A 13,152-nucleotide genomic window follows, 5' to 3' on the forward strand; every position below is an offset into this window, starting at 1 on the left:
GACCAGTGACTAATGTTTAGCAATGAGAACGTTTAAAGGCCATAAACCGAACTTTATTGATAAAATAAATAATCATAGCAATGAGGAAACAAACTCAAATATCACTTTGAGTACAGCCAACAGATCCTACATTTATTGATCTTCAACAATGAAAAAAAAATAAAAATAGAGAAAAAAAAACTAGTTCCGATCTGACCTTGAGTACAGGTAACATCTCAAAGAATCTGATATTACATTTCCTTGCCTTCAATCCTGCAAAATCATCTATCACATCATCAAAATCAATGATTTTCCCTATATAGGCCTATTTGTACTCTAATCATATAATAGGCTATATAGAAACGAAGGATTTTTCTCTTATGTTGCTGCAGCGCTGTTTTGGTCATTAGTGTTACCTTCTTTAGAGACTATGGTGTCACCCCTTAAATGGTATCACCCGGGGCGCCCCGCCCCCCCCTTACGACGCCCCTGACTTTAATAGTACTTTCTTTAGCACTACTCACAGCCCTCTCTAACTCTTCCTCTGCTATCCTCTCCATCCTTGCAAGTCTCTGCTCCAGAAAGCTCCTCCTGCCCTGCAGTGCTCTATGATTCCTGGATTAATTAAGGGCCAAGGAATTTTTTGCGAGAATTTTAAAATTGAAGTTGAAAAATTATTGAAAATGATGTTTTCTTACCATAAAAAAAATAGTGCATAATTCTGGCAACATATTGATGCAATCAGCTTGTTTCTATCATATATCTAAGTATGTTTTGTTCAAAAATATTATTTTTATATTTTTGCTGTCATCAAGAAGACATGATGGCAATTACTGTTTTGTTTTTGTTTTTTGTTTTTTTTTTACTTCAAAAATTACTATTGTTATGATTATTTCATTGTAAATACTCGACATAGCAACTTGTGTGAGGACTAAAGTGAAGAGCGCGGAGTTGTTGCTGCTCAGTCGCCTCTGGGCTGTCAACAATGACGGGGGTTTGTAACTCGCTCAGATTTACCATAACCATAATTTTATATTATTATTATAATCAAGGGGAAGCGCTAAACCCGGAGGATAATACAGCGCCTGGGGGGGGGATGTGGAAGGCATTCAGGCTTAATTCGGGGAACTGGAGCACAGATCCAATTCCCTAAATCAAGAGCCCCTCACCAACATCAAGGAACCTTCCTTGAGGGGCATAATTTTATAGAAAATAACAATATGAATAACTCAGGAATAAGTTATTGATATTTGTTTTTAGTTTTTGCGAAAAGTAACAATGGGAGTGTCATGATTTTTTCACGCATTATTGATGAATGATGGTTCTATTAAATTTCAGGGTTGATTTGCAATATGTTTTACCATTTTGTTTTTATTGAATCTTATTCTCCCAAAAAATGCCTTAAAAAAATTCAAAATTTTTTATAATTCAATCTATTGACATTTCCCTCAAAAAACTTTGAAATTTAGATTATCTAAGTCAATCTTTCATCTGATGTTGACTAGAACATTGTACATCTTACCAATTTTGTACACCAGGGAGGGTTTTATGATAAACACTATTTTGCAATATCTTGCAATTTTGCAACATGAAGTCAATACAAACAAGTGTGTAGGATGGAAACTGTTTTTTTAAACCATAGTATAAACTTTGAAATTGGACCAAAAAAAAAAAATAAACTGCCTTGTAGCCTCAGCACTTGGTTTTGATGATAATAATAATAATAATAATAATAATAATTATTATTATTATTATTTATAAATACACAATTTGCCTTGATTTATAGCTAAATAAACGAGATGCTACGAACTGTAGGACCAGACAACACAATATTACTCGCGTAATAATGGTAGCATTACCCACAATATGTTAAGTAAAAGGACACATGTGCAACTAATGCAACATTTTGTTGTGGCAACGTTTCGCTCTCCAGGAGCTTTGTCAAGCCGAAACGTTGCCACAGTAAAATGTCGCATCAGCTGCACTTGTGTCCTTTTGCCTACAATATTATTCATCACATACAGATCCTATGGCAGGATACTATTAGCATCCCTACATAGGGATACCATCAGGATGCGTACCAGTAAATGAGACGTCCTGAGGGATCCTGGCAGTGAGCTTGACGGTGGAGTCCTGCGTCTCCAGACGTAGTACTGACCTCAGGTCCTCTCCCAGTGCCTGCAGGAAAGACAGAGAAAAACATCAAATGAAGGAAACTGTAGCGATGTAGGAAAGTACGTGTAGTGATGTAGGGAAGTACGTGTGATGTAGGGAAGTACGTGTAGTGATGTAGGGAAGTACGTGTATTGATGTAGGGAAGTACGTGTGATGTAGGGAAGTACGTGTAGTGATGTAGGGAAGTACGTGTAGTGATGTAGGGAAGTACCTGTAGTGATGTAGGGAAGTACGTGTAGTGATGTAGGGAAGTACCTGTAGTGATGTAGGAAAGTACGTGTAGTGATGTAGGGAAGTACGTGTGATGTAGGGAAGTACGTGTAGTGATGTAGGGAAGTACGTGTATTGATGTAGGGAAGTACGTGTGATGTAGGGAAGTACGTGTAGTGATGTAGGGAAGTACGTGTAGTGATGTAGGGAAGTACCTGTAGTGATGTAGGGAAGTACGTGTAGTGATGTAGGGAAGTACGTGTAGTGATGTAGGGAAGTACGTGTAGTGATGTAGGGAAGTACGTGTAGTGATGTAGGGAAGTACGTGTGATGTAGGGAAGTACGTGTAGTGATGTAGGGAAGTACGTGTAGTGATGTAGGGAAGTACGTGTGATGTAGGGAAGTACGTGTAGTGATGTAGGGAAGTACGTGTAGTGATGTAGGGAAGTACCTGTAGTGATGTAGGGAAGTACGTGTAGTGATGTAGGGAAGTACGTGTAGTGATGTAGGGAAGTACGTGTGATGTAGGGAAGTACGTGTAGTGATGTAGGGAAGTACGTGTAGTGATGTAGGGAAGTACGTGTGATGTAGAGAAGTACGTGTAGTGATGTAGGGAAGTACGTGTAGTGATGTAGGGAAGTACGTGTAGTGATGTAGGGAAGTACGTGTAGTGATGTAGGGAAGTGCCTGTAGTGATGTAGGGAAGTACGTGTAGTGATGTAGGGAAGTACGTGTGATGTAGAGAAGTACGTGTAGTGATGTAGGGAAGTACGTGTAGTGATGTAGGGAAGTACGTGTAGTGATGTAGGGAAGTGCCTGTAGTGATGTAGGGAAGTACGTGTAGTGATGTAGGGAAGTACGTGTAGTGATGTAGGGAAGTGCCTGTAGTGATGTAGGGAAGTACGTGTAGTGATGTAGGGAAGTACGTGTATTGATGTAGGGAAGTACCTGTAGTGATGTAGGGAAGTACCTGTAGTGTAGGGAAGTACCTGTAGTGATGTAGGGAGGTACGTGTAGTGATGTAGGGAAGTACGTGTAGTGATGTAGGGAAGTACGTGTAGTGATGTAGGGAAGTACGTGTGTAGGGAAGTACGTGTAGTGATGTAGGGAAGTACGTGTAGTGATGTAGGGAAGTACGTGTATTGATGTAGGGAGGTACCTGTAGTGATGTAGGGAAGTACCTGTAGTGATGTAGGGAAGTACCTGTAGTGTAGGGAAGTACCTGTAGTGATGTAGGGAGGTACGTGTAGTGATGTAGGGAAGTACGTGTATTGATGTAGGGAAGTACCTGTAGTGATGTAGGGAAGTACCTGTAGTGTAGGGAAGTACCTGTAGTGATGTAGGGAGGTACGTGTAGTGATGTAGGGAAGTACGTGTATTGATGTAGGGAAGTACCTGTAGTGATGTAGGGAAGTACCTGTAGTGTAGGGAAGTACCTGTAGTGATGTAGGGAGGTACGTGTAGTGATGTAGGGAAGTACGTGTATTGATGTAGGGAAGTACCTGTAGTGATGTAGGGAAGTACCTGTAGTGATGTAGGGAAGTACCTGTAGTGTAGGGAAGTACCTGTAGTGATGTAGGGAGGTACGTGTAGTGATGTAGGGAAGTACGTGTAGTGATGTAGAGAGGTACGTGTAGTGATGTAGGGAGGTACGTATATTGATGTAGGGAGGTACGTGTATTGATGTAGGGAGGTACGTGTAGTGATGTAGCGAGGTACGTGTAGTGATGTAGGGAGGTACGTGTAGTGATGTAGGGAGGTACGTGTAGTGATGTAGGGAAGTACGTGTAGTGATGTAGGGAGGTACGTGTAGTGTAGGGAAGTACGTGTAGTGATGTAGGGAGGTACGTGTAGTGATGTAGGGAAGTACGTGTAGTGATGTAGGGAAGTACGTGTAGTGATGTAGGGAGATACGTGTAGTGATGTAGGGAAGTACGTGTAGTGATGTAGGGAAGTACGTGTAGTGATGTAGGGAGGTACGTGTAGTGATGTAGGGAGGTACGTGTAGTGATGTAGAGAAGTACGTGTAGTGATGTAGGGAAGTACGTGTGATGTAGGGAGATACGTGTAGTGATGTAGGGAAGTACGTGTAGTGATGTAGGGAAGTACGTGTAGTGATGTAGGGAAGTACGTGTTGTGATGTAAGGAAGTACGTGTAGTGATTTGGGAAGTACGTGTAGTGATGTAGGGAAGTACGTGTAGTGATGTAGAGAGGTACGTGTAGTGATGTAGGGAGGTACGTGTAGTGATGTAGGGAGGTACGTGTAGTGATGTTGGGAAGTACGTGTAGTGATGTAGGGAAGTACGTGTAGTGATGTAGGGAAGTACGTGTAGTGATGTAGAGAGGTACGTGTAGTGATGTAGGGAGGTACGTATATTGATGTAGGGAGGTACGTGTATTGATGTAGGGAGGTACGTGTAGTGATGTAGCGAGGTACGTGTAGTGATGTAGGGAGGTACGTGTAGTGATGTAGGGAGGTACGTGTAGTGATGTAGGGAGGTACGTGTAGTGATGTAGGGAGGTACGTGTAGTGATGTAGGGAGGTACGTGTAGTGATGTAGGGAGGTACGTGTAGTGATGTAGGGAAGTACGTGTAGTGATGTAGGGAGGTACGTGTAGTGATGTAGGGAAGTACGTGTAGTGATGTAGGGAAGTACGTGTAGTGATATAGGGAGGTACGTGTAGTGATGTAGGGAGGTACGTGTAATGATTTGGGAAGTACGTGTAGTGATGTAGGGAAGTACGTGTAGTGATGTAGGGAAGTACGTGTAGTGATTTGGGAAGTACGTGTAGTGATGTAGGGAAGTACGTGTAGTGATGTAGGGAGGTACGTGTAGTGATGTAGGGAGGTACGTGTAGTGATGTAGGGAAGTACGTGTAGTGATGTAGGGAGGTACGTGTAGTGATGTAGGGAGATACGTGTAGTGATGTAGGGAAGTACGTGTAGTGATGTAGGGAAGTACGTGTAGTGATGTAGGGAAGTACGTGTAGTGATGTAGGGAAGTACGTGTAGTGATGTAGGGAAGTACGTGTAGTGATGTAGGGAGGTACGTGTAGTGATGTAGGGAAGTACGTGTAGTGATGTAGGGAAGTACGTGTAGTGATGTAGGGAGATACGTGTAGTGATGTAGGGAAGTACGTGTAGTGATGTAGGGAAGTACGTGTAGTGATGTAGTAAAGTACGTGTAATGTTGGGATTTGTAGTGATGTAGATAAGTACGTGGTACGTGATCTAGGAAAGTGTCAGTCGTCAGTGACGGCACTCTGAGTGGCACTCTGCACTGCGTATTGCGACAGGTGAAGTATCTGAACTCACGGGTAACGTAAGTGAACTGATTGTCTAATTTATCTGAGTGATGTCAGCCTATTAACTTACATGAATGATGTCGGTTGATTAACGTACGTGAGTGGTGACAACTGATTACCTCCGACTTGTGTCAAGTTATTAACCTGAGTGGTGTACACTGATTATTTCAACTTACCTGAGTGGTATTACCTGATTAATTTAACCGAGTGAACTGACTGATTAAGAAGGACACTTATGTACACTTCAGGACGCCTGTTAAAATGTTTGAACTAACCTGAGTGGTGAGGCTGTGAGTGCAGGTGTGGCAGGTGAGGGAGGTGGCAAGAGGGTGTGGCTGACCTTCCTTGTACAGCGTGAAGGTGTAGTTCCCAGGGTTGTTCCAGCTTACACTGCTCCCTCTGCTGTCCACGCTCCCCCCTGTGGTGAGCAATGTTGATGGAGTGGCCTTGTTATCGTGACTGTTGTTGTTGTGGTGGTGGTGTTATGGGGCTGTAATGGGCTTGTATTATGATCTGTTGAACTGTAGTATTCGCAGTGAAACTCTGACTGCAATACTGGATCTCAGTCACTGTTTCGTTGTCAAGATTATAGTGCACAGTTTACCATAGTGCAACACTCGCTTCTAACCTCGTACCACCACCATCAACACAACATATATATGAGGCGGGGAAGCTTGGCGAAACCCAGTGTTACCAATATTGCTATCTTGTTCCTCTAAGTTTATATATATATATATATATATATATATATATATATATATATATATATATATATATATATATATATATATATATATATATATATATATTTTATAATATGTATATAGGGAAGTACCACCTCTATAGCTGGAATGGGGACCCTCATCCTCAGAGAAGACAATAAACGTACCTCAGGGAAAACTCAAGGTTCTCCCCGGAGCTGTTTGAATATTTTCTTCTCCTACCACCCCCTATATTTATATTCTATGTGAACATTTATTAATAAACAAAATACATTTACAGAAAAAAACATAAACATGAATACAATGGCACAATGTATCAAAGATGATGAATTTCCTCCAGCTCCTCCGAGGCTGGACGTGAACCAAGTATGCAGCAAGCATTTCCCCTCTGGATGGCGACGCTGAGGCGCTGGAACATGAAAGTGGCTGCCCTTGGGTCCCTGGTGGTGTCGATGAGTCTGGAACCCAATTCTTTAAGGAAACGTGTGGCATTTTTTCCCCATGATCCCAAGGTCTCTGATCCCACTGGGACAAATTGATACTGTTGGCTAATGTCCCTGTACTTGCTGATCTTGTACTCCTCCCTGTGGTCAGCAGCTCCTCCCTGTCGCCCCACACTGTGATGGATATAGGTGTTAGCCAGTGTGGACACACAGGTATAGTCCCATGCTAAGAGCTTGCCATTCTTCCAAGGATAGATGGTGATCCCGTTGGGGCGGTTTGCTGGGTTGTGGGTATTGTTTGCTGCAAGTGATCGTGGCTCCCTCTCGGCAGGGCATCCAGCTGTAGCAAGGGTTCTCTTAATGATGTCGTTGACCTCATTGTGTCTTGCATGCCAGCCCTTGGTTTTGGAACAGTTAAGACCATGTAGACCGTATTGGTCTGCTTGCACTTCGCCGCAAATACACATATATTCTGTGTGAATTGGGGCAGCAAGGCGCAGAGCCACTGCAATACGGAGGGTCTTAGGGTCGAGTCGCGTTCCCATTGCCGATATGGGAACTGTTTGGAGGAAGTCCCCGGAGTGAGGTGCACTCACAGCCTGGAGACGGGCAATCTCCCTATCTGATGTTGCAGCCCTGAGCATGTTGGCAAGCACCTTTTCAGCAATTGGGCTATCCCAGCTTGACTGTTTGTGAGCCAGTGCTGCACTAGGGTTTGGTGCTGGAGCAGCAAGAGTCTCCCATTCGGTGATGGCACTGACATAGCTAGGGTCTTCTATTCCTGCTGAGTCACTGAGGGTGTCAGGAAGAATTTGTCTTATCAACTCGTTTGATGCAATGGAAGAGGATAGGAAAGCTGGTAGAGCAATCTGGGAGGATCTGCGTACTCCTAGCCCTCCAAGCCTGACCGGAAGTGAGGCTTGCAACCACTGTCCATCGTCAAGGGAAAGATTCAATACACTCTCTAGCATGGCCTTCAGGAGAGAGTCATATTCCTTGAGTTTTGGACTGCTGAAGGCTGGGGAGCATCTCAGAAAATAGGTAAGTTTTGGGGTTGACAGGCACCTGGTGAGTAGGTAGAAGGCATCGTGTGTGTCAATGTCTTTCATCCTGCTTTCCATCGTCCGGAGGTCTGAGACTTTTTTCCTAGGATCAAATCGATGGCATTGGACCCAAGAGGAGCACCGAGGAGAGTGCTATTGGCCGGATCAATGGCTCGTGCTCCTGGTAAAATGGTACTAATATTCTGGATCAACTGTTGATTGGTAGAAACTATTTCACATTTGGTGGGGTTTAAAGAAAGTCCCAGGCTTTCTCCCATGTCTTTAATTTTACTGATGTCCTCCAGGAGAGATTCTGTTGTGCCAGCTAGGGTACCGTCGTCCAGGAACCAGATATTGAGCTCGCTGGAGAGTGCCTCCGTGACTTCCTTGATGACCAAACAAAATAGAAAGGGGGCGAGAGGGTCCCCCTGTTGCACGCCCTCACACGAGTCAATTTCATGGTCCCCAAACAATAGTTTGGAAGTCACACTATAACACGATTCTATGAAGGGATAAAGGGAAGGGAAGTTTCTATAAACTGCTTGGAGAGCAGCATCCCTTCTGACTGAGTTGAAAGCATTGGCAAAGTCCAATTTGACCAAGGCTTTTTCATAGGACATGTTTTTGATATATACTCGTGCTGCGTGGGCAGCTGCTTCACAGCCCTGTTGAACGCCGAAACCGAGCTGAGTTGGTTTCAGCATTGCGGCAGCCTCTTGACTCACCCTTCTTACTGCAGCCTTGGCGACTAGGCGCCGAAGGGTGTTACCCACTGCAATGGGCCTGATTCCGCCATCCTTTTTCCGGAGGGCACACAATGAGGCACCAAAGAAAAAGGGTCTGATGGCCTCTGGGACACCGCCAGCCAGGCACAGGTTGGAAAATTTGGTGAGTTCAGACAGCAGCCTCTCTGAAACCTCACCAAGTGCTGGATTGAGTATTTGTTTTAAGTGTTGAGGCCTTAAACCGGTGAAACCTCCTGCTGAACCCTGTGGAAATGACATAGCAGCTTTATACACATCAGCATCCTGTAAGGTTAGATGTTCTTCGCCTGCTGCAATGTCAGGGAGGTCAATGTTGGTACTGGGAGCCCTGGGTGGATGTTTGTCCTTCAGAGCTTGCGCCGTGCTGACGTCCTTGGGAGCGATGGTATCCTCACTGGTTATAAGTCTCAAAGCTCCAATAGTATTACCCTCTTCTATTTTTTTGCTAATTTGGGCTCTGATTTTTGAGGTGTCGGGTGTCCTGTTGTTGGCATTTGCCCGGCGGGTGTTTGTCGCCCTAGGGGGGAGACGGACGAGGTTGTCATCCCTTGGGAATGCATTTATTGCCCTAATAACATGTGTTGCTAGTGACTTGTCCCTCCTTGGTGGGACAGCCAAACAGGCATTGCCAAAAAGCAGCAAGTTATGCCAGGATCTGTTGTTTGAAGGAGCATCGTTGACTTTCTTCAGAAGGTCAGTGAATTTGCTAGCAGCTTATATATATATATGTATTGGTCACTTAGTAAGAACTCATTTAAAATTAAGTCCTTCTTTTAAATTTTCCCTTATACGTTTAAAGATATATATATTTTTAATTTATGTTAATGTAAAAATTAATAATTTTGTATCAAAAGAACCTTAGAAGAGTTATCTAACCTTATTATAACAAACGCAATTTAATTTAGCCTAATCCAACTAAATATATTTTAGATACTTTTACAATATATATTTTAAAAATAAACAAGCACAGTGAAATATATTTTTTCATTAGGTTCAGACTGATTTTTCCTAAATTAATGCATACACAAATCTTCGCTTGCCTTATTCGGCAAGAAGAGCGTTGCTATTTAAGCCCAAATCGCAAGTTTTACCTATTCAGCACGACATATATATACTACGCACAATCGCAAACTAACGATCTTAACAATGCAGAAGAAGCCAAGTGGGGATGGAAATCTTTAGCCCAAGATCTTCGGCACTCTCGTGCGTCATCTGTGATTTATATATTAAATTGGCTAAATCCAGGGTAGGCGATGCTACAAGTAATCTACAATAAGTAGTGTGCTAATTTGACTTACTGATGAAGAATACGTGAGACTCCCCGCTGGCCAGGACAGTACGACCATCCACGTCTCTCTTGATGACCAACACAGTTACTTCTTCAGCAGTGTTGAACTGACGGGAGTCCAGAGTTACTATTGAGAAACATAGGCGACCCTCCCTGGTATGTGATGCTCCATGGACGCGGCGCCAGCGTCCCTTTGAGTCCACCAACACCAGCTGGTACTGTGTTAGTCCTGTATCGTCCACTGTGACGTCCCTATAATGGAAACACACTCCAACGTCCACTCTCACGCCATCTCTTCTCCAGTCCAGTTCAACTTCCTCCACTAATTGAAGTAGAAAATAAAAATAGAAAAAACTATTCAGTTAAGTTGGTAAATCTTGCACATCTTGGAGAATATAAAAGTATTTATACTACATAAGAAATAAAGTTTATTAATATATTATAAATAACAAACATATTATATTTTCCATGGGAAAAAAATGTAATTGTAATTCACGTCGTTTATTTTGGTGATAATAAGCTAAAATAAGAATGTCATTCACCACGTACATTCACCACGTACATTCACCACGTACATTCACCACGTACATTCGTTTTAATCAAGTTGTGGAATGGACAAAAATGTATTTTGAACAAACAGGAAAGAAGTTAGATTTTGATTTTTAAATCTAATAACATAAACCAACCAAACGTAACCTTTGCGATAATTGGTTTAGAAAACCAACAAGTTGAATAATGAGAGACACGCAATTTGGGAATCTATATTGTGGAAACGTATCGCCAGCCAGTGGCTTCATCATGCCAATACAGAGAAGAACAGTGGAAACAGTGAGGGAGTTTGAGGTAATCAGTCCCTCAGCCTGGAATTGATATGTTCAGTCCATCAATCTTGAAAATTGATGAACTGAACACAAGTGTCTCATTCCATAGACATAACTCAGCCTAGACCAGCTGTAGAAATGTCGATTACGAAGGGTGACATTAGGTTATATAAGAACAAGGTCTATTCCCATAGCCACAAAATATATGTACTAGGATAGGTGACATTAGTTTAGGCTATAAAGTGGAACCTCGGTACTCGAACTGCTCCGTACTCGAACAATTCGGTACTCAAACGCTTTGGTAAAAAAGTCGCTCTGTAGTCGACCATTTGCTCGGCACTCGACCAAACAAACACGACCTGCCAGAACATATGCGTCAGTCTCCCCGCGGTTGTCGCTCAGTCCAAAACTCCACTGAACTTCACTGTAAACTATTTCGTATTTCTTCACATTTTTTTATATTATTTGTATAAATAAGTCACCATGAGGCCTAAGAAGATTAGTGATAACAGTCAACCAAAATGAAAATTGGTTAGTGTTTGCCTTGATGTAAACACCGCCTCCGTCTCTCCATATGCCTTTTATTAATTTCGGAATCTTAATTTGAAACTACCCAATAACTACTCAATAACATAACTACTCAATAACATAAGAACATAAGAATGGAGGAACACTGCAGAAGGCCTACTGGCCCAGAAGCATATACGGTTATCTATGGTGTTTCTGATATCAAGCTGGAATAAATGTGATAGACAACATTTATTACTAATATTAGCATAATTACACAGCATTGTATTCGCGCCACCGCTAGTATCCGGCTATCAAGACAACTTATCAGATACTGAATCCTCCTTCTGCTGGCCCCTCCCTCTCTCTCACATGGCTCATCTCACTTCGGGCCCCTCTTATATTATGCTTGCTTTCCATTTTAAATTTTTATTCACACTAAAACTGCAGATTTACTGTTATGCAGACTACTGTATTACTAAAAAAAAATATTATAAATAATATCAGAGCATTTGTGAAGGCATATTTGACCCACCAGTTGACGTGTGTTGGACGCGTTAGGTGATTTGTTTACTTTTGAACATCAGCAAAAATCGAACATTTCAGCTACTTTGAGCTCAATTTCAAGGTACTTTTAGTTGTAAACCATTCAAAATCATCTCTAGTTCTGTAATATATCTTTCATTCTATCAAATGAGACCAAGAAAACGAGAATACAATCACAAATACCATACGAAAATACACTACAAAGTCGCGGAAGTGTATTTTTGGGGGTATGAAACGTATTAATCAAATTTACATTATTCCTTATGGGAAAAATTCGTTCGGCACTCGAACAGCTTTCTGGAACGAATTAAGTTCGAGTACCAAAGTTCCACTGTATAAGAACAAGGTCTGTTCCCATAGCCACTAAATACATATACACCTTCATTACACAACGTACATAATAACGGAGAATTTACTTAAAAAAGTAAACCTGGGAGTCAAGTGCATACTGACAGAAATATATATTTATAATTGAATAATTAAACACTCCATTTATTCACTGTGTGATAAATTAACCTGAGTTGTCTATTATTCACCGTGAGACTAAAAAAAAGAAGAAACAAAGAGGCAGCTATATAAACAATTCAGTTAATAATGAATATTGTTACACACCGGTTACTGTGACACATCGGTTATTGTTACACATCGGTTACTGTGACACATCGGTTATTGTTACACATCGGTTACTGTGGTGACGTGTACTTAGCACAGTGGTGACGTGTACTTAGCTCTGTGAAGACCTGTTTGTGTGCTCTCTGTGAATCTGAACCAGGATGCCCTCTCTTGAGCAGCTTTACCAGCAGCTGAGAGAAGAACTCAGAGTTGCTAAACTGGAGATACGGCGATTAACGGAGGAGAACAAGAGGATTCGTAGTAATCCTCCTGTTGTGAGTCCCCAGGTTAAGAGGGGAGCTTGGTCAGTGGTCGGGCAACATGGAACCAAGCTGAAGATTAAGAAAACGGTTGGAGAGGCAGAAACAACGAGAAACCAGAAGACTGCCGTGGAAACTTCCAACTCATTCTCGGTGCTACCTGACGAATGTGAGTGTTCTACTGGGAATTCCACAACGAGCACCAAGGTAGCATTGGCAGACGTGAGTGAGACATCCCTAGAAACCCCAACGAAGACCATCGAGAACGTCATGACGAATTCTACAAGTGGTGTAATGCTACCTGGCGAATTTGAGTCGACTACTCGGAGCATCACTACGGACGACGCCAAGGAAGGTAAAAACATTGTTGTTGTTGGGGATAGTCAGATTAGGTACATGGATAGGGCATTCTGTTTGAAGGATAGGAGTAGGAGGCAGAGAGTGTGTTTTCCTGGGGCTGGGATGAAGGATATTG

The 13,152-nt window shown here is 42.4% G+C and overlaps 1 protein-coding gene across 3 annotated transcripts in view; it reads right to left on the reverse strand.

Annotated features, from left to right (window-relative positions):
* LOC128695008 (uncharacterized) overlaps window positions 1-13,152 on the reverse strand; it is a gene marked incomplete at its 5' end in the record, with an annotated part of 136,036 nt that overhangs the window by 42,267 nt on the left and 80,617 nt on the right. For all 3 annotated transcript variants that reach the window (XM_070080490.1, XM_070080491.1, XM_070080489.1), the window contains 3 exon segments: window positions 2,061-2,157; window positions 5,947-6,089; window positions 9,942-10,253. In XM_070080490.1, the coding sequence (XP_069936591.1) occupies window positions 2,061-2,157; window positions 5,947-6,089; window positions 9,942-10,253 (552 nt within the window).

Source organism: Cherax quadricarinatus, unplaced genomic scaffold (genome assembly GCF_038502225.1).
Source record: "Cherax quadricarinatus isolate ZL_2023a unplaced genomic scaffold, ASM3850222v1 Contig522, whole genome shotgun sequence".
Classification (NCBI taxonomy): Eukaryota; Metazoa; Arthropoda; class Malacostraca; order Decapoda; family Parastacidae; genus Cherax; species Cherax quadricarinatus.